Source organism: Hypanus sabinus, chromosome 8, assembly GCF_030144855.1.
Source record: "Hypanus sabinus isolate sHypSab1 chromosome 8, sHypSab1.hap1, whole genome shotgun sequence".
Lineage (NCBI taxonomy): Eukaryota > Metazoa > Chordata > Chondrichthyes > Myliobatiformes > Dasyatidae > Hypanus > Hypanus sabinus.
In genome coordinates this window covers 29,670,673-29,697,099 of record NC_082713.1, presented here as the reverse complement: position 1 = coordinate 29,697,099, position 26,427 = coordinate 29,670,673, and the positions used below count along the sequence as shown (strand labels likewise).

Here is a 26,427-nt window from a genome sequence, read left to right as displayed (position 1 = left end):
ACTGCCTGCTGTACCTGCATGCTTGCTTTCATTGACTGATGTACAAGAACACCTAGATCTCATTGTACTTCCCCTTTTCCTAACTTGACTCCATTTAGATAGTAATCTGCCTTCCTGTTCTTGCCACCAAAGTGGATAACCTCACATTTATCCACATTAAACTGCATCTGCCACTCATCCAACCTGTCCAAGTCACCCTGCATGCTCATAAAATCCACCTGATATTTCACACTGCCACCAGCTTTGTGTCATCGGCAAATTTGCTAATGTTACTTTTAATCCCTTCATCTAAATCATTAACGTATATTGTAAACAGAGACCAATAAAACCTCTGGTGAGTTTTTATTTATCTGATTTCTCACATACTTTACCAATACCACTAAGAGTCAACCAGTAGCAATTGGGTAAAGAAAATCTTTGCCATTGTTTCTGTATCGCTTGCTTCAGCATGGGAAGTTATTTCAATGTTTATACTCCCATAAACTGTCTCAGGGCTGATCAAAAATAAATTCAGGGCCCTCTGGTGGCCATGCTTAAAACAACCACCCTGGAGAGAAAATACCACTTAGAAGCAGAAAACAAATAATTAAAATTTTCAAGCTGTTATCACTGAAGCTAAAACTTGTTCTACAGAGACTTCCTCTATCAGGATGTCTTCTGCAATGTACAATGCTTTACATGATGAAACTGAATCTTGACAGCCCCCTGTATGTTCTTGCAGACAATACAGAGAACAACAACATTTATGCATTGACTCAATATTTTATGGTCAAATTTCCCTACATAAACTTCAAACAACCCCGGGCCATGAGTGTTCTGTCTTGAATGTGAGAAGAATGTTGCACATTGTAAAAGGATGGCATTTCTATAAGACAAAACTGCAAAGGTTAGCTGTTCAACAACTTTGATTTTACATAGGATTAACAATACCTGCAAGTACAGTATAGGAGATGTCCATCACAGTGCAGCTGTTTGGCCAGTTCCAACTGGTGATTGTTCATCAACTTTTCATTAATAACAACTATGAGGGGCTTTCCTGCTTCAAGAATTTCAAGACAACTTCCAGCACCTGCATATGTTGCACAGGGATAAACAATGGTAGAATAAAAATAAGTACAAAGGAATCCAATTCCTCTGTATTTTGAGGATAGTAATAAACATCTGCTGGAAGTACTATATTAAAACTTACTGTATAACCAGTGAAAACATCATTGAGGCAACAAATCAGATCATGCATTGCCTATTTAGCACTTGACATTATGATAGCAGTGACACATTGATTCCTCTAATTATACATGTAGCTATAATTTGTTACAAAAGAGAAATTAAGTTTTGTTTAACAATAAATTAAATAACTAATAAAGACAGATTGAGATTTTTAAATAGACTGCTTTGTTTTTGCTCTTTCACATACAAGGTCATACAAAAACTCAGACAACATAAACAAGAAATACCGTATGATCTCACTGAACTAATATTTAATTAGCGAGGTAATGCAACTCTTTACAAGTTGTCTTATTACATTGCACAAACAGTTCTAAAATTGAGATTAGAAGCAGTGTTGGAATCTGGTGATATTGCAATTCAGAGTTTCTTCAGAAATCAAGAATGAGGCATAGAACGTGTTGCTGCCAATTTATTGACTGTTATAACAGCAAGGAATGAACAAAGAAAAAGAGACAGAACAAAGAAGTTGTTGTGTTACGCAAAAAAAACTTCAAACAAAAATGCTAGCAAGACTCCATGATAACAAATAGTTTATGAAATAGCTAGATGCTGCAGAAAAACTAAGAAGCTTCTAGAAAAATACAGAAGCGTCTATATTACAATTACTGACAAATTCACTAAACAATTCCATGTATATAGATGATTGTATAAAATACAAGCAAGCATAGGAAAGATTAAACTATTTGAAAAATAACAATTTTATACTCTAATCCAATAGTGCTTTCATTAACTACAAAAGATTAAGTGAAAATATGGATTAGCATGCATGGTGCTGGACACGGAAGCATCGTAGCTTGCTCGTGCAGCTCAGTGGTTTCCAAACTTTTTTGGGTCACCACGCTTTTGGCTTCTAGACCATATTCCCAAAGCCCCGCAGGCTATTACACAAAAACTATAAAGAATTTTGATTTACGATGCACAGTGAAAGAAATCAGAAAATACAAATTCAACGTGATGACAAATAATTGCAAAAATTATTCAAATATATTGAAAGTTACAAATAAAACTATGCCTGTATTTAATTACAGTAAAAATCTATCAGGGTTTATTTGTGGTCCAACTATTCACTACTTCATTGCCCTTTCACTTTTCAGTGAGGTGGATGGGCTTGGTGCAGTGATATCAGCTTTTCAACATCAGAAGAAATCTCAGATCTGCATGTTCAGTAATTTGCAGTCTGCTTCATTGCTTTGAATGAAGTTGAGCGACTGCACTGAAACCATGCTCTGCTAAATATGATGTTGTTACGGCAATAACAACATCTTGACCTTTTTCCACAGTGCAGGATAGTGTTCATAGATTTCTTTCTGCAACTAAAAGTCTTGATTTTTTTTGAAACTCAGCTTCAGCTCAGAGTCATTTTGTAGCGAGACCAGTTCTTCCTCCATCCTTCCTGTTAATTCCCCATTACAAATGTTCTGGAATGGATTAATTACTCAATCTGGAATTTGGATCGAGCGAAGATCCTGAAATTTCTTTGACGTCTTTACACAGCTCACCCAGGTGGGCACAGTATACTTGAAGATCGTCATCTGATAACCTTTCTTTCTCTTCCAACGCAGAAAGGCTCAGAAATAGGAAAAGGTCGGGTCAGCCAATGTTGCACTTAAATAGGTTTAACTTGCACAGAAATGTTGAGTAACTGATTTGACTTTGATAAGATTTACTTCATTTCCTTGGAATTGAAGATTGATTTAATTTAACTTTGCAAATAATTCTGACAAATAAGCAATGCCGTGCATAATATTTTAAAATTAATTACTGAATAAACCATTTGAGTCTTCGACAAAATTTATTAGTTTCAAAAAAATGCGTAACAGCATTTCAGGCAGTTTCTTTTTGAGAGGCATCGGCTTTCTGTGTTCAACAGCAAGCTTTCAAACTGTTCATCATTCTCAATGCAAAGCTCTCAAAATAATCGAGAATTGAGAGCATGGGGCTTGATCTTATTTACCACTGTGATACAAGTATTTCAACATTTGTGCAGCTCATCATTTTGGTGTTTTCTGTGACAAGATGCGGTTTGTGAGTTGCACAGTGAATGGCGTAAATATGTCAGGTAGAGGTTCTTTTTCAAGAAAGTAATAAGACCATAAGACATAGGAGCAGAATTAGGCCATTCAGCCCATTGAATCTGATCAGCCATTCCATCATGGCTGTTCCCAGATCCCATTCAATCTTATACACCTGTCTTCTCGCCATATCCTGTGAAGCCCTGACCAATCAGGAAACTAATAAAACCATATGACACAGCAGCAGAAATAGGCCATTCAGCCCATTGAATTTGCTCCACCAAACCCTGATAATCCAAAAGAGGTGTCCTGTCATTGATGGTGCCCCGTCTGTTGAACAAACAAGCATTTTGAATGTTGTTCTTTTTGAAAAAAATTGCTCAACAACCCAAAATATGGACTGCCCCTTCATATCTGTTTCTAGCCCTCTTGAAAAACCCAACTCTTGAAGCATGCTTTCATCTTTTATGAAGCAAACGAAGGCAAAGATTTGTTGCCTAGATAAGTTGAACTTAACCAACTGCAGAGCCATTTGTGTTGTCATAAATATATTGCACAGTATGTTTTCCACATCCTCAGACATTACATTTATTCGTCTCTGAACAGAATTGCTTTAAATTATTTGGTCCGGTAACTTCTACAAAACCATATGCACAGCCTCCCTTACTGCTGGCAGAATCAGTGCTTCTCCAGACTTAGAATTGAGCAATGAAATGTTGTATGAAGCACACAAACAATAACTGTTTTATTGTGAAGTGCGGGCAAACATGTTTTGAAGTGTTTTCTGATTCTGAAAATTTTCATGAAGTGACTGAATATAAGTCAAGGTTTTGTTTGTTTTAGGATGTATTCTGTTCAAATATTCAAGGAACCTGGGCAGTTTCATTACCTCATTTGAAAGAAACATTCACACACAGCCACATTGGCTGCTGTTGGTTCCCTGGTACTGGTATGCATCCATATTTCAGATACTCCACTCTGTACTGTCTATACCTTTTCCATTTGGTCTGCCACTACCATTTTTGTTATGGATTAACAACACGGTCAATCACCTATTGTTAATTCTAACCTCCAGCACTGTAATCAATAAAGGAGAAAGTTATGACATCATCATAGCTCAGGCAAAACATGAAGATACATAAAGTGGGGCAGTGATATCTTGGTTAGATCATGAACTAGAAAAATGCAGTCAAGACCATTCAAAAGGGCAGATTCTGACCTTTACCCTATTGTATGCCATACCCTAATACACAGGAAGTACATCACTGCATGATTAAAGTATAGGAATCATACTACAGTAATGAACAGTAATAATATCTGAGCCGTGCCCAGAAATAACACAATTTCTTCAGTCCAGATTTCTCCTAATATGCCTCATGACAAAAGTGCCACAATGCTTTTCAACAACTACAATACACTTTGTGCAACATCTAAGAGAATTGTGGGTTAGCTAGTGATCAGGTGATTATATGACCATTGTGGCACTAAGTATCAAATGCTTATAATAAGCAATTAATTTCTTAAATTAAACCCATGAACTGTCAGCTGCCTCCTTTACTACTGAGCACTTCTCCCCACCCCACCACCACTCCCTTTATTTTTAATTGCCCATCTTGAAAACCACTGGTGTAACTGAATGAATGTAGTTATGGCCTCAGTGCTGGTGAAGGAGACCTGGGAGAAGACAGCTACATGGCTCCAGCGAATTTGCAGAATTTTGCAAAGAGAGCATGCGTGATATTTTCCAGTGTCTTGAGAAATCCTCTGTGGGAAGACTAGATCTCAGAAGCGTATAAGATGATTGCTGCATGATAGACTTTGAGCTTTATCCCTGGTCTCAACCTTCCAACATTCTTTTCCTCAATTGATCAAAGTCTGTGCAGATGCATTGAAGGCAATGTTGAACTTCCACATATACCCTAATTGAGAGGTGTTTCCCCAAGATATGATGTGTGATCCACATTTTCCTGCATCTTGCCGCGAACCCCTATTGTGGGAGAATATTGCTCTATAGTGCAGCCGGGTTGGTAGAGTGTCTTTATCTTGTAGGTGTTGAATGTAAGTGTAACCCCCTACCCCCCCCCCCCCAGGTTTGGTGGGCTGAGTTAGTCTAGGGGAAGACAGTCACCGCCTTTGCCAAACTGGTGAAATCTCGTTTGGGTGGATGCTGCATGATGTAGTTCCCCTGTTACAAATCAGTACCAAGAAATAACAAATAGTACACCATTTGCAATTGAACGATTTAGCTTTATAATTCTTAATTTCACTAGAGGGTTAATAAAGAAAACAAAAAAAAGAGCCCATTTTAATGAAACAGTCTAATGCACATGTTGGAGCTCACAATTTTCCCATCTGTTCGTTCTCCATCAGTTTCCCCCGGGCATTGTCGACTCCTGACTCCATTCCATGTCCGTTCAGTTTTGCAGCCTATGACCTCTCCGTTCTGGCATTTTCTCCCTCCAACAAAAGACCGCAAATACCTCACTCTCGGGCACACAAGAAAGAAAACAATCCCGTCATTGGACAGCGCACATTCTGAAGCCCCTGGTTATCTCTAGTCATAACACAAACACTGCTGCTACAGAGAAACCATTACATTAGCAGTGAAACCTTTCCCAGGGCGCCACACTCTCTCCCCCCCCCCCCCCCCACCAAATTTATTCATGTCCTCATGACTTTCAGATAATTTGCCAACCCTTCCTGCAAAACACAAAGTCCAATCCAGGTGTAAAAGGCAGTGACATATCTCCCCAAAGTGGTAGGAACCACACTCTGTTTCCCCGGTGTCACATAGGCCAGCCTATCCAGTGGTCTCCTGGTTCTGTGAGACCTCCGTACCACCTCGTCTACTTCTTCATGTTCTGACACTACTGGGGATACTTCTGGTCTACCGGGCGAGGCCTCCCCTGGCCTATCACTCATGCCCACATGCAACTCAGACCCCTCTGTCCCTTTGCTGTGTCCCACTTCATCCCTTGCAGGGTCCCGCTGCAACTCGGGCTAACCACAGATAGCCCCCCGATTTCACCTGACTCAGCGTGAGAAGGGTTGGGAGTCTCTTCCTCAATCAGTGGAGAGTTAGCAAAAGGCAGCATATACACTCCCATGTCCTGATCCTCTGAATCAGTATCCCAATCAGGGGTGGGGGCAGGTCTAATCTCTCCTGCTGTTACCCAGTGTTGCCGCAGAGTTCTCTTACTAGGTGTAGGCTCCAGGTCGGGCTCTGGGTCAACCTGCACCACTTGTCCGAGGAGGCAGAAGTTGGTTTCAATGGAGAATCTTGACAGGCACATTTCCATCCTCTGGTTTCACCTGGAAATCTGGTACATTTTGCATCTGACTCTCCACTAAATAGGACGTAGCCACCCACATAGCTCCAATTTGTGCTTCCCAGGTAGCCCTAAATTCCTTATGAAGACTCGGTCTCCCAGCAGGAGTTGGGAGAACCTCACGTTTTGATCATACCTCCTGTCATTTCCTTGATTCTGTTTGGCAGCCATGATCTCACCTTCTACATAAGCTTTTTTCAGCTCCCTTCTCATATCAGACACATACTTCAGATGAGTCTTTGGTGGTAGGTCGTCCTTGTTAGTCCCAAAACAAAGGTCGATGGGCAACCTCGCCATGTGCCCAAACATCAATTAATATGGTGAGTACGCGGTAACTTCATTTCGGGTACAGTTGTAGCAGTGGACCAGATGTCCAATATGTTGACTCCAGTTGCTTTTCTTGCTGATCTCCAATGTTTCAAGCATGTCTAGCAAAATACAATTACACCTCTTGGGCTGGGGATCACCCTGTGGGTGCTAAGGAGTAGTCCTCGACTTCTCGACTCCGAGTGTGCTCAATAAGTCATGGATGCGCTTACTCTCAAAATCCCATCCCAGATCACTATGTCTCCACCTGGGGAGGTCATAATAAATTAAATACTACTTCCATAGCACTTTGGCCACCATGGACACATTCTGGTCTTTGGTAGGGAAAGCCTGAGCATATCTGAAGTAGTGATCCATGATGACTAAGACATTCGCCAAGTTGCTGGCATCTGGCTCTATTGACAGGAAATCCATACACACAAGGTCCAGGGGCCTTGCACTCTGCAAGTGAGACAAGGGAACTTCCCTCATAGGCAGCGTCTTCCTCCGTATGCATTGAACACACAACTTGCAGTATTCTTCAACCTCCAGCTTGTCTCACAGGTACACTAGACATTACCGTCACCGGGAAAAGATGCGCCGGGGCACTCCCCGCTTCAAGGTGACCCCCCCCCCCTCTTCATAGTGCTCCTGACAGACACTGCCATCCTGTTCACCTGTACAACCGAGGGCTTCTACAGTTCGGGCCTCACCAGTACCCCAGCAGTAATCCCAACCCCATTTCACGTCCACTCAGTCCTGCAGTCTACGACCTCACCGTTCCTGCATTTTCTCTCTCTATCTTCTGCCGAACAAAAGCCCGCAATTTCCTCGCTCTTGGGCACACAACAAAGAAAACACTCCCCTCATTGGACAGCGCACATTCCAAAGCCCCCATTATGTCTAGTCATAACCCCAACATCGCTGCGACAGAGAAATCATTACATTAATAGTGAAACCTTTCCCAGGGCATTAGATAAGATTCACCCTCTTGTATTGTTCAATGAACACGTTGACAATGACTTGGTGTTCAATTTCAGAGCATTTGCAAATGCAAGCATCCTATGTATGCTGCAGTTCCATTACCTAGGATCAGGTGGGGTTGTTCTAGAACATAGTTGTCATGAATTGAATATTCTTCACTTATATAGTTTTGAAGGTTAGCTACACTTCGACTGAAATGGCTCTGCTGTAGACTCTAATTAGAATCCAGGCTTGAAAAACAGCTGTATTTCTGTGCACAGCCAAATTCATATGCTTTATTGAAATGAAAAAAAGAGCTTCCTCTTCTTCACTGCTTTTCTCTTGGAATTGTTGCATGATGAAGATCATGTCCACTTTGTCTCTGCATGGATCAAATCCACACTGAGGTTGTCGATCCAGAAATGACTCTGTAGTTGCTACAGTTGGAACATCAATGTCATGGGCACCACAAATCCAGTTATTCACATTGAGCACCTCATGGACTTCTCAACTCAGTCACAGAGTATCTACAAAGTATGAGCTGCTCTGAAATCCACCATAATCTATTGAAAATTGAAAGGCTTAGATAGAGTAGAGTAGAGCGGATAGTTGCTATAGTGTGGAGTCTAGGACTAGAGAGCACAGCCTCAGACTGGGATGTCCCTTTAGAAAAGAGATCAGGATGAATTATTTTAACAAGATAGTGTGAGTCTGTAGAATTCAATGCCATTGATAGCTGTCTAGGCTAAGTCATTGAGTATTTTTAAACCAGAGGTTGATATGTTCTTGATTAGTAAAGGCATCAAAGATTATGGAGAGAATGCAGGAGAATGGTGTTGAAAGGGAAAATAAATTCACCAAGATGGAATGGTGGAGTAGACAGTGGGCTGAATGGCTTAATTCTGTTCCCATTTCTTCATTCTCAGCCCAAAAAAGGATCTACCTGAGATAGGTGAACTTATCAAAGATAGAGGCCGTTGAAGTTTGCTGGAAGGAACATTTTAAAGACCTTCTTAAATGTATTTTTTTCTTGATAATAGGAACCCTTAACTCTATCCCTCAGTATTCTATTAGGGTCAGTCTCCCTACCATTCTTGACCAACAAGTCAAAAGGCCACATCCAAATCATAGGACAACAAGGCTTCAGAAGCCTGTGGTGTCCCTGAAGTTCTACAACTTGAAAGAAGAAATCGTCAGTCACAAATCCAGAACTTCATCATCCAATTCCTGCATGAAGCAGATGTACCAGAAGACTGCAGAGATCTATAATCATGACCGTTGTCAAGTAGTGAGACAAATCAAACTATGAAAGCTACAGGTCATGGATTAGCAATGATATTATAGTTTTGCAGAACAGGTTCTGAGGAAAACTAATGGCCTACTCCTAAGCCTTTGTTCTTATTACAAGATACAAAATACAGATATTGTATTTAAATTATATCTGGGTCCAATGGAATGAATGAGTAAAAATTATTTTCCCATGTTCTATTCCTAGAATAAGTAGTAAGAACAACCGCTAACAATTTAAACTAAGAATTTCTTCACATTTTAATGAAAATGTCCAAATAGAATTAACACAAATAAAATAATGCATATATTAGGCAGAAATGACATAGGGGCAGGATTAACTACAATCTTAAGAAAATTACTTCTAAGTTCAAGCAGTGGCAATATATATATTGGTTAGACCAAATGGCAGTTTCCTTTGATGTAGTTTTTATGTAAATTACCACACAACTGAGTAACATTAAGAAATAAGTATCCTTACATTTTAGTCAATACTTAAAGTAGCAATATTACAAATAATTTATCTGGTAAATTACACAAAATACATCCTTCTTAGACTATGCTGTTCGACTTCATAACATTTTAATTGGCCTCAGTGTTACAAAACTAAGGAAAGAAAATTTCAAAGTTCAAAGGAAATTTATTCTCAAAGTACATATAAGTCACCATATACAGCCCTGAGATTAATTTAATTGTGCACATACTCAATAAATTCAATAACGATTAATAGAACCAAAGCAAGACCACGTTCTCAGTGTGCAAAAGCCAACAAAATGTGCAAATCCAAAAAGAAACAATAAATAAATAAATAAATAAATAAACAATAAATATCAAGAACATGAGGTGCAGTGTCTTTGAAAGCAAGTCCACAGTTTGTGGGAAGAGTTCAGTGATGGAGCTAGTGAAGTTATCCCCTCTGGTTCAAGAACCTGATGGTTGAGGGGTATTAACTGTTACTGAACCGGGTGGTATGAGTCCAAAGGCTCCTGTACCTTCTTTCTGATGGCAGCAGGGAGAAGAAAGCATGAACTTTTTTTCTGGATGTTGCTTTTCTGCAACAATGCTTTGAGAAGATGTGCTCAGTGTTGTGGAGGAGTTTACCTGTGATGGACTGGGCCACATCCATCTCCACCAGGATCTCACCACCAAGCACACCTTTCTCTCCACCCACTTTCTGCTTTCTGCAGGGATTGCTCCTTAAGTGACTTTTTGTCCATTCGTCCCTCCCCACTGATCTCCTCCTACCACTTATCTTTGAAAGCGGATCAAGTGCTAAACCTCCTCCCTCACTACCATTCAGGGCCCCGAACAGTCCTTCACCTGTGAGTCTATTGGGAACATATACAATGTCCAGTGTTCCAAGGATGGCCTCCTGTATATAGGTGAGACCTGACATAGATTGGGAGACCACTATGCCAAGCACCTACACTCCGTCCACAAGAAGTGGGATCTCCCAGTGGCCATCCATTTTAATTCCACTTCCCATTCCAATTCTGATATGTCAATGCATGGCTTCCTCTACTGTCGCAATGTGGCCGCACTCAGGTCGGAGGAACAACTCCTTATATTCTGTTTGGGTAGCCTCCAACCTGATAGCATGAACATCGTTTTCTTGAACTTCTGGTAATGCCACCCCCCCCCCCCCACCATTTCCATTTCCCTCTCTCACTTTACCTCCTTGCCTGCCCATCACCTCCCTCTGTTGCTCCTCCCCCCTTTTCTTTCTTCCATGGCCTTCTGTCCTCTCCTATCAGATTTCTACAGCCCCGTATCTCTTTCACCAATCAACTTCCCAGCTTCATCCCTCCCCTTCCCAGTTTCACTTGTCACCTTGTGTTTCCCTCTCCCCTCCTCCACCTTTTAAATCTACTCCTCATCTTTTCTTCTCCAGTCCTGCTTGAAGGGTCTCAGCCTAAACCATTGGCTGTACTTTTTTTCCATCGATGCTGCCTGGCCTGCTAAGTTCCTCCAGCATTGTGTTGCTTGGGCCATATCCAGTACTTTTTGTAGGAATTTCCATACCTACACATCACACAGGTATAGAAGTTAATTGAAGTTATACAGTAGATGTCATGCGAAATTTTCACAAACTCCTAAGGAAGTAGAGGCACTGTTGTGCTTTCTTCATATTTGTACTTAGATGCTGGACCCAGGACAGGTCATCTGAAATGATGATACTGTGGAATTTAAAGCTGTTGATTCTCTACCCCTCTGATCCCCTGTTGAGAACTGTCTCATGGCCCCTAATGAGAACTGGCTCTTGGACCTCCAGTTTCCTTTTTGTGAAGTCAATATTCAGCTCCTTGCTCTTGCTGACATTGAGTAAAAGGTTGTTATTGTGCACCATTCAGCCAGATTTTCAATCTCCCTCCTAATTGCCTATCATCATCTTTAATTCACCCTACGACAGTGATGTCATCAGCAAATTTGAATATGGCATTGGAGCTGTGCTTAGTCCCATAGTCATAAGCACAAAGCAAATACAGCAGAGAGCTAAGCACACAGCCTTGTGGTGCACCTATGCTGATGGAGTTTGTGGAGGAGATGTTGTTGCCAAACCAAACTGACTAGGGTCTGCAAGTGAGGAAATCATGGATTCAATTGCACAAGGAGGTATTGCCAAGATTTCTATTGCCAATCAAGAAATTCTCACTGAAAGTGTGCATATTAGGCAAGGAAAGAAAATATTTAATGAAGAATGCCCACCATAGTTACATAAGCTACTGTGCCTAGTTTACCGAACAAACAACTAACAGCTAGAGTACTTTATGTTTCATTTTTGAAAAGTACAGAAACACTCACCGGCATGACTAATGACAAGAGTAGCATTCTTAATGTCATCTGCTATGGTGTCCTTGAACCTATACATTTCAAGAGTAAAATTTGTTCCAACAAAAGGCTTTGGCTCTTTAGATCCACGACCAATCTGAAGAATTAGCCTCCTGTAGCCCAGCTCTTGAAGAATCTAAGGTAAACAATAATTGATGAAGAAAGATAGCTAACAAATCTGAAGAGGGTAGAGATCAGTAACAAAGCATTGTTGAGTATATGGTTAGTAAATTTGTGGAAATTTATTTATTTATTTTTATTTATTTAGAGATACAGTACATAATAGATCCTTCAAATTAGGCCCTTCAAACTGTGCCGCCCAGCAACCCCTGACAGTCCTATTTTAATCCTAGCTTAATAATGGGGCAACTTTCCATTGACCAATTAACCTACCTTGTAGGTCTTTGGACTGTGGGAGGAAACCAGAGCACTGGTAGAAAACCCATGTACTTCACAGGGAGGATATACAGACTTCTTAAGGAGGATCCGGGATTGAACTCCAAACTTCCAATGCTCCGAGATGTAATAGTGTTGTACTAACTGCTACGCTACTGTGGTGCCCATTCTTTAAAGTAAATGATTCTGCCTTAAGTACCAGACAAGAAGCATCGACGATCCTCAGTGAACTGAGGATAAAATTACAGATTCAAGTACAAATTCTCCAGAAATCACTGCATGTAAGAAAGGGAGCTGTAGAGCACATTACTCCCATTTTCAAAAAGGTATTAAAAATTACTTGGGTCAAAAATATGAGTTGACCATCCATTGTAATGAATGTTATGGACAAATTTAGTATAGATCATCTGAATAAAATAAGCATGCATGGTTTAAAGGGAAGAATGAAAAAAAAAGAGCTTGATATGGATGTGTTATTCTTGGGTTTCAGTGGCACTTTTAAATAATCGTGGAAAAGTGAAGCAAAATGAAGAAGGTGGGAATGAGTGGAAATATAGTCATATGGTATATGTGGTTTGTAGATCAATACATCATATTCTACAGCTGTAGCAAACAGTAATGATGGATCAGTTTTTCATTCTTTGATCAGAACATTTGAAAGGACTGAAGAGAACCTTAAGCATGTCCTTTAAAATTATTTTAAAGATACACATAAAATGAAGTACATTCAAAATCAATAAAAGTAATAATTTTTCAAAAAAATATTTATTGACAGGACATGGGAATTGCTTGCTAGAGCTGGCATTTAATGTCCACCTGAATTGTTGAATATTCTTGCCAAATTGCCACAACTTTGGCTGAAAATAATCTCAGGGTTGCAAGGTTGGGGCTGGAGTTCCAGAATTTAGAATCAGTGACAATATACAGTTGCAAGAAAAAGTTTGTGAACCCTTTGCAATGAACGCTTTTCTGCATAAAATGTGATTCATAAAATGTGGTCTGATCTTCATCTAAGTCACAACAATAGACAAACATAATCTGCCTAAAATAATAACACACATGCAATTGTATTTCTCATCAATACTGAGTTCACCATTTAAACAATCACAGTCTAGGTTCAAAAGTATGTGAACTCTGGAGAAATAGAAACAGAAAACCTACAACACAATACAGGCCCTTTGGCCCACAAAACTGTGCCAAACATGTCTTTACCTTAGAAATTACCTAGGATTACCCAGAGCCCTCTCTTTTTCTAAGCTCCACGTAGCCATTCAGGAGTTTCTTAAAAGACCCTATTGTTTCTGCCTCCACCACTGCCGCCAGCAGCCCATTCCACACAGTCACCACTCTCTGCGTAAAATTTTAACCCTGACATCTCCTCTGTACCTACTTCCAAGCATCCTAAAACTATGCCCTCTCGTGCTAGCCAGTTCAGCCCTGGGGAAAAAGCCTCTGACTATCCACACAATTAATGCCCCTCATCACCTTGTACACCTCTATCGGGTCACCTCTCATCTTCTGACAATCCAAGGAGAAAAAGCTGATTTCACCCAACCTATTCTCATAAGACATGCTCCCCAATCCAGGCAACATCCTTGTAAATCTTCTCTGCACCCTTTCTACGGTTTCCAATCCTTCCTGTAGTGAGGCGATCAGAATTGAGCACAGTCCAATGCCTTCAACATAAGCTATTTGGAGTCAGGTGCTGCAATAAATGAGATGAGATTGGAGGTGTGGGTTGTAGAGATGCCCTGACCGATAAAAAAGACACACAAAGTCAGGTTACTGACAGAGCCTGCTCTTTACAAGAAAGATCTGTTTACGTGCACCATGCCTTGATAAAAAAAAACTATGAGGGCCTTAGAAGAAGGCTACAAAAGCATTTCTAAAGAGCTGAGTGTTCATTAGTGCACATTAAAAGAAATTGTGAATATACGGAGGGAATTCAATACTGTTGCTACTCTCCCTAGGAATAGGCATCCTGCAAAGATCACACCAAGAGCAGAACAAACAATGCTGAAGGAGGAGAAAAGGAACCCAAGAGTAAGAGCAAAAGACCTGCAGAAATCTCTAGAATTTGTTAAAGTCTGTTTATGTAGTTACTCTGAAAGAAACACTGAACAAGAATGGTGTTCATGGAAGGACACCATGGAGGAAACCATTGCTCTTGAAAGAGAATTGCTGCACGCCTCAAGTTTGCAAAAGGCCACCTGGATGTGCTACAATGTTCTGTGGACAGCTGAGACAAAAGCTGAGCTTTTCGGCAGAAATGCACATGACTGTGTTTGATTATAAGCCCATAAGATAAAGGTGCAGAATTAAGCCATTGATGCACCATCAATAACTCACACTGAGACGTAGGCGAGATATCGGCTTTTATTGACTGGAAGAAGGAACCAGGAGTGAGTGTCTATCATACAAGGTCTTGGAGACTGAGGCCGAGCGTCAGGCCGCAGGTCTCCTTTATACAGGGGCCTGTGGGAGGAGCCACAGGAGCAGTCAGCAGGGGCGTGTCCCGACAGGCACATAGTTCACCACATTCACCCCCCCTTCGTTTGAAAAAGTCCTCATGTGGCGAAGGTTCTTACAAGTCAAGCCTATCAGGTGGTCGAATCTGTTGCTGCGATCTACGTAGCACCGGCTGTGACCGCATAGATGCCGGCAACATTGGTGATTGCACAGGGGACGGGGGTTGAGCGTGTTCTTGCCCACTAGGCGCCGGTGATCCCTCATGCATGTGCGAGGCGCCTGGTATAAATGTGTACGAAACGCCCGGTATACAAGTGTCGTGAGGAGTCTGTGTAGGGCCTGGTGAGCACGGTGTCAACTCTGGTGCAGGGTTCACAGTCACCGGAGAGCCTTCAGGGTAGTGGTCTGCTGCACCTGCGGGTGCCAGGTCGCGGATGGAGACCGTGTCCTCCCGCCCATCAGGTAAGACCACGTAAGCATACTGGGGGTTCGCATGTAGAAGGTGAACCCTCTCCACCAGCGGGGAGTATTTATTGCTCCTCACATGTTTCCGGAGCAGCACTGGCCCCGGGGACATCAGCCAAACTGGTAGGGTGGTCCCAGTGACAGACTTCCTGGGAAAAGAGAATAGGCATTCGTGAGGGGTGGCATTGGTGGACGTACATAACAGAGAGCGGATAGAGTGCAGTGCCTCAGGGAGGACCTCCTGCCACCGAGAGACCGGCAACCCTTTTGACTTAAGGGCTAAAAGTGTGGCCTTCCACACTGTGGCATTCTCCCGCTCCACTTGGCCATTACCCCGGGGATTATAACTCGTGGTCCGACTGGTAGCAATGCCCCTAGCTAGCAAGTACTGGCGCAGCTCCTCACTCATAAAGGAGGACCCTCTATCACTGTGGATATAGCAGGGATACCCGAACAGAGTGAAGAGCTGGCGCAGGGCATTTATGACGGATGTGGCAGTGGTGTCGGGGCAGGGGATGGCAAAGGGGAACCGTGAGAACTCGTCAATAACACTGAGAAAATAGACATTGCGGTCAGTGGAGGGAAGGGGGCCCTTAAAGTCAACACTCAGGCGTTCAAAAGGGCGGGTGGCCTTGACAAGTTGTGCCGTGTCAGGACAGTAGAAGTGCGGTTTGCACTCGGCGCAAATTTGGCAGTCCCTGGTCATCGTCCTGATGTCCTCCAGGGAGTATGGCAGGTTCCGAGCTTTCACAAAATGGTAAAATCGGGTGACCCCCGGATGGCAAAGTTGTGCATGAAGGGCATACAGCTGGTCAAGCTGTGTGCTAGCGCATGTTCCCCGGGATAGGGCATCAGGGGGCTCATTGAGTCTGCCAGGCCGGTACAGGATATCATAGGTGTAGGTGGAGAGTTCTATCCTCCACCGCAAAATCTTATCATTTTTGATCTTGCCTCGCTGTTGGTTGCTGAACAGGAACGCAACCGAGCGCTGGTCGGTCAGCACTGTGAATCTTTTGCCAGCAAGATAGTGCCTCCAGTGCCTAACAGCCTCCACTATGGCCTGGGCTTCTTTCTCCACCGCGGAGTGCCGAATTTCGGAGCCTTGGAGGGTGCGAGAAAAGAATGCTACTGGTCTGCCATCCGGTCCATTTCCCTCTGGAAGACAGAGACACCATTCGTGACACCGAAAGGGACGCGCAGGAAGTGATAGAGCCTGCCGCCTGCCTCGAAGGCGGTGTAGGGGCGGTCCTCTGGGCAGATGGGGAGCTGGTGATAAGCGGATTTCAGATCTATTGTCGAGTACACCTTATACTGAGCAATCTGGTTGACCATATCCGCGATGCGGGGTAGGGGGTAGGCGTCAAGCTGCGTAAACCTATTGATGGTTTGACTATAGTCCACCACCATCCTATCTTTCTGCCCAGTCCGAACAACAACTACCTGGGCCCTCCAAGGGCTTGAGCTTGGCTCAATGATCCCCTCCCTGAGCAGCCGCTGCACCTCCGACTGAATGAAGGCCCGGTCCCCCGCGCTGTACCTCCTGCTTTTGGTTGCCACAGGTTTACAGTCGGGGGTCAGGTTGGCGAACAGCGGTGGGGGAGGGACCTTGAGAGTGGAGAGGCTGCAAGTGTCGGTAGCGCAGCTGTCGGCCTGGTTCTGGATGGGATGTGTGTGTGCGGGTGTGTGTGCGGTCAGTAGCGGGGTATGAGAAGAAGTCCCACAAAACTGAGGATTCTTGACAGTGAGTGGTGGGAGGGGCCCGTCGTATACCATGGTCACACTTTCGAGATGGCTCTGGAAGTCCAGCCCCAATAGCACAGGTGCGCACAGATTAGGCATGACCAGCAGCTCAAAGTCCCGATATTCTGTGCCCTGCACCACCAATGTCGCTACACAACCCGCCCAGATGTCTGTGGACTGCGACCCAGAGGCCAAATGGAACCTCCGACTTATCGGCCGCGTTGCGAGTCCGCAGCGTTGCACTGTGTCCGGGTGAATAAAACTCCCAGTGCTGCCCGTGTCAAACAGGCATCCAGTCCAGTGTCCCTCCACCTGGATGTCCATCATGGACCTTGCAAGCTGGTGTGGGGCGCTTTGGTCGAGAGTTACGGTGGCCAGAGACCCAGTAAGCATCGGAGGGCCGGGGGCGGGGCGTACTGACGTCGACAAAGATGGCCGCTCACATCCGGGGTACCCGGTCAGCATCCGAGGATCGGGGGCGGGGCATGCTGACGCCGACAAAGATGGCCGCCCACATCCCGGCATGCAAGATGGCGGCCCCCACGTTTCACCCGCAGCGCTGCACTCCGCTCGAGCTTGAGACTTACAGACCTTGGCGAAGTGGCCCCGCTTTCCGCAGCTGGAGCAGGTCGCTTCTCGCGCTGGACAGAGTTGTCGAGGATGTTTCTTTTGGCCACAGAAATAACAAAGCACGAGTTTCTGACGGGCCACAGCCGTGGTCAGGGTCGGGGAGCTCGTGGAATCGCGACTGGTGGCGGCGTTGGCGAATTCGCTCCCGGGAGCCGGCGGTGGCGGGGTCTGAGGAGTCCACGGAACCGGCGGGGAATCGCGCGACTGGACAGCGTCGGCGTTAAGCCGCGCAGCTTCTAGAGCATTGGCCGTCTCTATCGCCGAGCTTAAGGTAAGATCTGAGTTCTCCAGCAGTCGCTGGCGCATGTACACTGACCTCAGTCCCGTCACAAAGGCGTCTCGCACCAGCAGCTCCGCATGCTGTTCTGCTGTGAGCGTCTTGCAGTCACAAGCTCGGACGAGTGTCTGTAATGCTCGGAGAAACTCAGCGCACGATTCGCCAGGCCGCTGTTGCCGGGTAGCTAAACGATGTCTTGCGTAGACGGTGTTCACCGGCCGCAGGTACTGTCGTTTGAGGGCGTCCAGTGCCCCATCGTAGGTCGGCAGGTCCCGGATAAAGGAGTAAACTTTGGAGGAGACCCTCGAGAGTAGGATTCTGTGCATAACGGCGGGTTCAGTCGCACGAAGCTCCGCCAAGTACGATTGGAAGCATGCAAGCCAGTGTTCAAAAGCGAGAGCTGCGTCAGGGTCTTGAGGGTCCAAATCCAACCGGTCCGGACGCAAAACGGGTTCCATGGTTTAAAACTTCCAGTCAATAAAATTGATGCACCATCAATAACTCACACTGAGACGTAGGCGAGATATCGGCTTTTATTGACTGGAAGAAGGAACCAGGAGTGAGTGTCTATCATACAAGGTCTTGGAGACTGAGGCCGAGCGTCAGGCCGCAGGTCTCCTTTATACAGGGGCCTGTGGGAGGAGCCACAGGAGCAGTCAGCAGGGGCGTGTCCCGACAGGCACATAGTTCACCACAGCCATTTAGCACATCAAGTCTACTCCACCATTTCATCAGGGCTGATCAATTTTCTTCTCAGCCGCAGTCTCTGCCTTCACCCCGTATCCCTTCATGCCCTGACCAATCAAGAATCTATCATTCTCTACCTTAAATATGCATAAAGACTTGGCCTCCACAGCTGCCTGCGGCTAAGAGTTCCACAAATTCACCATTCTCTGGCTATAGAAATTCCTTCTTATCTCCGTTCTATTCTGAGGCTGTGTCTTCTCATCTCAGGCTCTCCCCACCACATCCCTTCCACATCCATTCTATTAAGGCCTTTCACTATTTGACAGGTTTCATTGAGGTCACTGCTCATTCTTCAAAATTCCAGTGAATACAGGCCCAGAGCCATCACTCTTCATATGAACCTCCTTTGAACCCTCTCCAGTTTCAGCATGTCTTTTCTAAGATAAGGGGCCCAAAACTACTCTCAATACTCCAGTGCGGTCTCACCAACGCTTTATAAAGTCTCGACATTACATCCTTGCTTTTATATTCTAGTCCTCTTGAAATGAATGCGAGCATTGCATTTGCCTTCCTCACCACAGACTCAAACTGCAAATTAATCTTTAGGGAATCCTGCACAAGGACTTCCAAGTCCCTTTGCACCTCAGTTTTTTATATTTTCTTTCTATTTATAAAATAGTCAACCCTTGCATTTCTTCTACCAAAGTGCATTACATACACTTCCTGGCACTGTATTCCATCTGCCAATACTTTATCCATTCTCCTCATATGTCTAAGTCCTTCCATAATTTCTTCATTTCCTCAAATCTACATACACCTCCACCTATCTTTGTATTGTCTGCAAAGTTTGTAACAAAGCCATCAATTTCATTATTCAAATCATTGACATAAAATGTAAAAAGAATCAGTCCCAGCACAGACACTATTAGTCACTGTCAGCCAACCAGTAACAGCTCCCCTTATTACCACCCTTTTCATTCTGTCAATCAGCCACTGCTTTATCCATGCTAGAATCTTTCCTGTAATACCATGGGCTCATAGCTTGTTATGCAGACTCATGAGTGGCACCTTGTTAAGGGCCTTCTGAAAATTCAAGTACACAACATCCACCAATTCTCCTTTGTCTATCTTGCTTGTTATTTCTTCAAAGAATTCCAACAGATTTGTCAAGCAAGATTTTCCCTGGAGGAAACCATGTTGACTATGGCCTATTTTATCATGTGCCTCTGAGTATCCTGAGACACCCATCCTTAATAATTGACTCCAACATCTTCCCGACACTGAGGTCAGACGAACTGGCTGATATTTTCTTTCTTCTGCCTCCCTTCCTTCTTGAAGAGTGGAGTGACATCTGCAATTTTCCAGTCTTCTGGAACCATTCCAGGATCCAGTGATCCTTGAAAGACCATTACTATGCCTCCATAATCTCTTGAGCCACCTCTATCAGTTTCTCAAGAACTTTCTCTCTAGTTATGATAACTTCACACACTTCATGCTCCCTGAGACCTGGAACTTCCACTATACTGCTAGTGTCTTTCTCTGTAAAGACTGATGCAAAATACTTATTCAGTTCGTCCACCATTTTGTTGTCCCCCATTGCTACCTCTCCAGCATTGTTTTCCAGCAATCTGACATCCACTCTCACCTCTATTTTACACTTTATGCGTCTGAAGAAACTTTTGGTATCCTCTTTAAATTTATTGGCTAGCTTACTTTTCTATTTCATCTTTACCTTCTTAATGACATTTTTAATTGCCTTCTGTTGGTTTTTAAAAGCTTCCCAATCCTCTAACTTCCCACTAATTATTACTCTATTATATGCTCTCTCTTTGGCTTTTATGTTGGCTTTGACTTCTCTTATTAGTCACAGTTGTGTCATCTTGCCTTTAGAATACTTCCTCTTTGGGCTGTGTATATGCTGTGCTTTCCAAATTGATTCCAGAAATTCCAGCTATTGCCACTCTGCTGTCAATCGTGCTAGTATTCTTTTCCAATCATTTCTGGCCAACTCCGCTCTTGAGCCTCTGTAATTCCCTTTACTCAACTCTAATATTGATACATCCAACTTTAGCTTCTCCTCCTCAAATTTATGATCTTTTATGATGATCTCTTTCCCTTAAGGGTACTTTTACCTTAATGTCTCTAATTAATTCTGGTTCATCCAGAACAGCTGATCCTCTAGTGGGCTCAAACATGATCAATCATCTCATAGGCATTCTAGAAATTCCCCCTTTGGTAATCTAGCAGCAACCTGATTTTCCCAATCTACTTGTATATTGAAGTCCCCCATGACTTTTGTGACATTGCCCCTTTGGCATGCATTTTCTGCCTCTTGTTGTAACTTGTAAGCCACATCCTTACTACTGTTTGGGAGTCTGTATAAAACTCTCATCAGGGTCTTCTTACCCTTGTGGTTCCTTAGCTCTATACTCAGTGATTCAACACCTTCCAACCCTATGTTACCTCCTTCTAATGATATGATTTCATTTTTTACCAACAGAGCAACGCTGCCTCCTCTATCTTCTTACACAAAATGCTGGAGGAACTCAGCAGGCCAGACAGACAGCATCTATGGAAAAAATTTCAGTCAACATTTTGGGCTGAGTCCTGCCGAATGGTATCGGCCTGAAACCTCGACTGTACTATTTTCCATAGATGCTGCCTGGCCTGCTGAGATCCTCCAGCATTTTGTATGTGTTGGTCAGATTTCCAGCATCTGCAGATTCTCTGTTATTTCCTCTACTTTCCTGCATATTTGAAGGAAAAACACCAAAATCTCATCCCAACTGTGAAGAATAGTGGAAGGAGCATCATGGTTTGGGCCTGCTTTGCAATCAATGAGGGAATAGTGCACTAAAGATTATATCAAGATATTTTACAGGAGAATGTCGGGGTAGCCATCTGTCACTTGAGGCTTAATAGAAGTTGGATGATGCAACTAAACAATGATCCAAAACAGTCTATCTGCTCTGCCATGGATGGCTGCAAAAGAAGTAGGGTTGGATATGGAGCTAGTAACCTCATCCTGTAAAACCCTGTGCTACAGAGATGCCAGCAGAAACTACAAAGAACTCAGCCCCAAGAAAATGATCTTCAAGGCTACACTTGGGAACAACTTGAAAGAAAGGTTTTAATTTACCAGCTTAGGAGACGATGGCACCTAACAGCGACTCCTTTGCTTGCATCTTTGGAAACAGCCCTATTTCTATCTTTAATAGCTTTATTTTTTCCCTTTCAGGGCTCTTTTGAATACCCTAACCTGGAGTTACATGCTGATTTTGGTTCTTTGCGGGAATGGAACCCACTTTCAGGGTCTCACGACTGGCCGTTGTGATTCAATACGCCAAGGACGCAGCCGTGAAGACTAATACACCTTTGGGGTTCTGGGATTTTGTACTCTGGAGGTGGGCGGACTTGAGGTCGGTGCCTCTGCAGGAAATCGGTGTGTCGTGGGAGACGGAAGATCGAAAGCAGCGAGCTGGCTGCTGGCTGTGAGCCCAGAGACCCGAGTCCTTTGGGCACAGAGCTCGGACAAAGCGACAGAATGAACTTTTAATATTGTAAATCAGTGAGTTGTTTGTTATGTCTCCCCTCTCGCTGTGAAACGGGGACAGCTCTTTTTCCTTTATGAGGGAGAGAGAGAGAGCCTGTTGTATGTCGAATTACTGGGTGAACAAATAGTTTTTTGGGATACAAGTCTGTGTTTTTTATTGATGTTTTGCTGCACGCTTGAGAGCTTGGTGGGGGTGCCGATGCCTTTTTTTGCTGGTGGGGAGGGGGAATCATTGCTTTGCTGCTGCTTATGTGTGGGAGGGGTGAGCTGGGGGGGGCTTTGGGGTTCTAGCATTTAACTGTCTTTCATTCTTCAGGGAGCTCCTCTGTTTTTGTGGATGGTTGCAAAGAAAAAGAATTTCAGGATGTATATTGTATACGTTTCTCTGATATTAAATATACCTTTGAAACCTTTGACAAGGGACTCTGGCCAGCTGCTATTGGCGGCCTATGCCCCAGTAGAGGTGATGGCTTAAGTAGAAGATTCACTGTCTATACACCTGATAATTTTGTATCCCTCTGATCTCCACTCTTACAAACTTATGAAGGCATAAGTGTTTGCAATCTACAGCTACGTTCTTTGCAACTTTACTGCTAAACTATTTTTCCTCTTTATCAAACCTCTCGGGCTGCTTTTTGCTGAAATCTACTCTGCTCCTAATTCTCAGACACGTTATAAGGCTCCCATTTGGAACTTATACCATCCTTAACCTGTCGAGTAGACCCGACTTGAGTCCTGTTTTCCCTTTTATTTTGCTCCAGAATGACTTTTTTTTGGTAGCTTCCGTACTTTCTCCTTCAGAATTTAAGCCACTACTTCTATCACTGCCAGGACATCCTAGGTAGTTCAGACAGCAGAATCTCAGCTGCTGATTGGATGACGCGAACGTCAGTCTATTATCTCGGCTAATGATTGGATAAGCGCTCCACCAGTTTCACCGTGCTAACGTAGCCGCTGATTGGGTATGTGAAACGTTCCCCCGCCCCGCCCTTCCTTTTCCTCAAGTTCAGTTCGGGCTTTGGCCGCTGACCTGACTCACCGCGATGATCTTTTCCGAGGAAATTTCCTCGATGAGCTCGTCGAAGCTCGTGGTTCCGACCGTCACGAACACCGACTCCATGTCTCGGGAGCTGAGCCGCGGATGGCCGAATAATAACTGAATCGGGTGTCAAGGGGAGCGGAGCGGGTGGCCGAGCAGCCGCGCCCAGACTCTTCGGAGTTTGAAAGAGCGGTGGCTCATTCGTAGCGCAGACTGCTCCTTATCTCACTTTAAAAATGCATCGATCTTAAGTTACTCCCGTCATGGGGACTGCAGCATTTCAAGTACCTTCTCAAAAGTAATTAGCAACAACCATTAAATAATGAATAAACTCTTCTCGGGCTTCCAGCCGGGCACTAATATCGATATAACTGACGTTTCGATGACAATCTATCTTCTTTGCCCTTCTTGTGGGGGAGCAGCATCGGTGCTGTGATGCAGAAAGACTAAATAAACTCATTATTAAGCTGGATCCGTCCTTGACTACAACCTGGACAAACTTAGTCATCATGGACAATCTAGCAAATCCTCTCCATGACCTTCTGAATAAGCTGCGGAGCACCCTTTTGGAACAGGATGGTTCAGCTCTGCTCTCACAAGGATCATTACAGAAAAAATTTCCTGCCAAATACAATAAGTATTTGTTAAACCTCATCCAATCAGGTTTCTGCTCTCCCACGTTGTTTATTCCTGCTCTTACTTAGAGCAAGACCTTTGTCTTTGTTAAAATTCTTCTCATCTAGTTTTATTTCAATAGCTTTCTTCACCAGGTGAAGTGGAAACCTACATCATGAAGCCCAGTTGCCTTGTGCCGTCCAAGTCAATCCTAGGCCATTGTGAATGCCATGTTCTTCTGCCAGTTTCTTCAGGTAACCCAAAACAGACACACCCACTGTGCTTCTTGATGTAGGTTTCCACTGTGTGTCCCGTCTGGCCGATATACACTGCTCCACAAACACAGGTAATCCTGTAAATGCCAACTGTCCTGAGTCCCAGGTCATCTTTGACCCTCATAAGCTGTGGCTTGAGCTTCCTTACGGGATTGTGGATGGTATTAATCCAGTGTTTAGGATCCTGGCGATCCTTCCAGAAACTATGGAAACAGGGAAGACCAGCAGTTGCAACGGATTCCTCCTCATTGTCAAATTTCCTGGTTTTTCTGTCGGCCCTTTTAAAAGCCCAATTGATTTCCTTCACCTTGTAGCCATCCTGTGGGAACATTGTGTTTAATTGTCTTATTTCCTTGTGGAGACTCTCCAGGTCCAAAATAGTTTTTGCACAGTTAATCAAAGTAGAAAGAACCACTCTACATTGGGAGGCATGAAGGTGGCTGTGGTATAAGTCTGAGTGAGCGGGTTTCAGATGAACAGTTTCTGTGGGAGTGCATGGAGTCCATGAGGCCACACTACCAAGGTGTCATTGACGTACCTGAAGAAGTATTTGGGGTGTAAGGGGATGAACTCTGAGCCCTCTCCTCAAAGTCCTCCATGTAGAAATTATTAATAGCTGGCAACAAGGGTGAGCCCGTGGCCACTCTGTCCATTTGTTCATTGTAGTTCCACTTAGAGAGGGAGTACAGTGATGTAAGGGTTAATGGCACCCTTACAAACCTTGACTGCAGGAGGACCAAGCTGTACTTAATGGGAACTCTTGTGAACAGGGACACCACGGTGAAACTGACCATTATGTTCTCAGGATTCAAATGTTTTAACGACGTTGGTCAAATTAGTGATGTGGTGCTTACAGAGAGATAGCATGGTTGTTAAATGCTTAGCGAGGTAGTAAGTCAGAGAATCTATCCCACTGATCGTAGGCCTAAGGGAGGAACCCTCCTTGTGAATGTCAAATAATTTATTATTAAATATCATTAATGTTCATATTTAATTAAGGATCTACTTTATTCACCTTACATATTTACATGTATTAAGAATTGGTTGAGGTGTAGGGTAGGGTGTGAATTGCACTAATTATAAAGAATAAAGATTTATATGAAAATAAAGTATTAAAGTGGGTACAGTAAACAGATACTGGAGCCTCAGGACTCGCACACCAGGTTCAAGAACAGCTACTACCCCTCAACCATCAGGCTCTTGAACAAAAGGGGAAAACTACACCCATTTAAGGACTTGTTATTTCATGCTCATTATTTACTGCTATTTATTTATTATCTGCATTTACACAGTTTGTTTACAGTTGACAGTTACTGTTCTATAGATTTGCTAAGTATGTTTGAGAAAAAAGAATCTCAGGGTTTTATGTCGTGACATGTATGTACTCTGATAATAAATTTTTTTTGGATCTTTGAATAAAATTTGCCTAAGTACCAGCATGTATCTACAAAGAAAGAAATAGTGTATTTTTCCTCCTCTTGTTTTTCTTTTAGTATTCATCCACCATAATTCTGAGCTTCTTGGAGACAAAATGCAGAGGCATGCATCCTCTCTTAGGTTGTCTTTTGCCAATGGGCAGCAAAATAGTTGATCTTGAACATAAACAGTAAATAATCTGGAACTGGAATTAAGAATAACATTGCAAGTTCTAGACCAATGAATTCGAGATGGCCAAATTGTTGGAGAGGATCCTAAGAGACAGGGTTAATGGGCATTTGAAAAGCATAGGCTGATTAGGGTTAGTCAGCATGGCTTTGTGAAGGGCAGGATGTGCTTCATGAGCCCGATTGACTTTTCTGAGGGAGTGTCAAAAGAGATTGATGAAGGTAGAGTGGTGAATGTGGTATATTTGGATTTTATTAAGGAGATTGACTCGATTCCCAAGGTAGACCCATTCAGAAAAGAGGCATGGGATTGAGGGAAACTTGGCTATGTGTATTTGGAATTGGCTTGCTTACAGAAGGCAGATGGAGTGTATTCTGCCTGGAGGTCTGTGACCAGTGGTGTTCTGCAGGGATCTTTGCTGGGATTTGTTCTCTGTTACTCCTATAAATGACTTAGATGAAGAAGTGGAAGGGTGGGTTTGTAATTTGCTGATGGCATAACGGTTGTTGATGTTGTAGAAAGTGTAGAAGGTTGGCATAGGTTACGATGGGACATTGATACGATGCAGAGCTGGGCTGAGAAATGGCAGATGGAGTTCAATCCAGAGAAGTATGAAATGATACACTTTGGAAAGTTGAACTTGAAGGCAGAGAATAGGGTTAATTGTAGGATTGTTAACAGTGAGAAAGAACAGAGGGATGTTGGAATCCACATCCATAGATC

At 43.5% G+C, this 26,427-nt stretch overlaps 1 protein-coding gene across 1 annotated transcript in view; it reads right to left on the bottom strand.

Moving 5' to 3' along the window:
* The window catches only part of alg13 (ALG13 UDP-N-acetylglucosaminyltransferase subunit), a 111,786-nt gene extending 86,279 nt beyond the window's left edge, over positions 1-25,507 (bottom strand). The window contains exons 1-3 of the mRNA XM_059976635.1: positions 23,201-25,507; positions 11,927-12,089; positions 931-1,069 (exon numbers count right to left, since the gene is read on the bottom strand). Of these exons, the coding sequence (XP_059832618.1) occupies positions 931-1,069; positions 11,927-12,089; positions 23,201-23,290 (392 nt within the window). The 5' untranslated portion in view covers positions 23,291-25,507. The remainder of the gene's footprint in view (positions 1-930; positions 1,070-11,926; positions 12,090-23,200) is intronic.
* Positions 25,508-26,427: the final 920 nt, after the last annotated feature.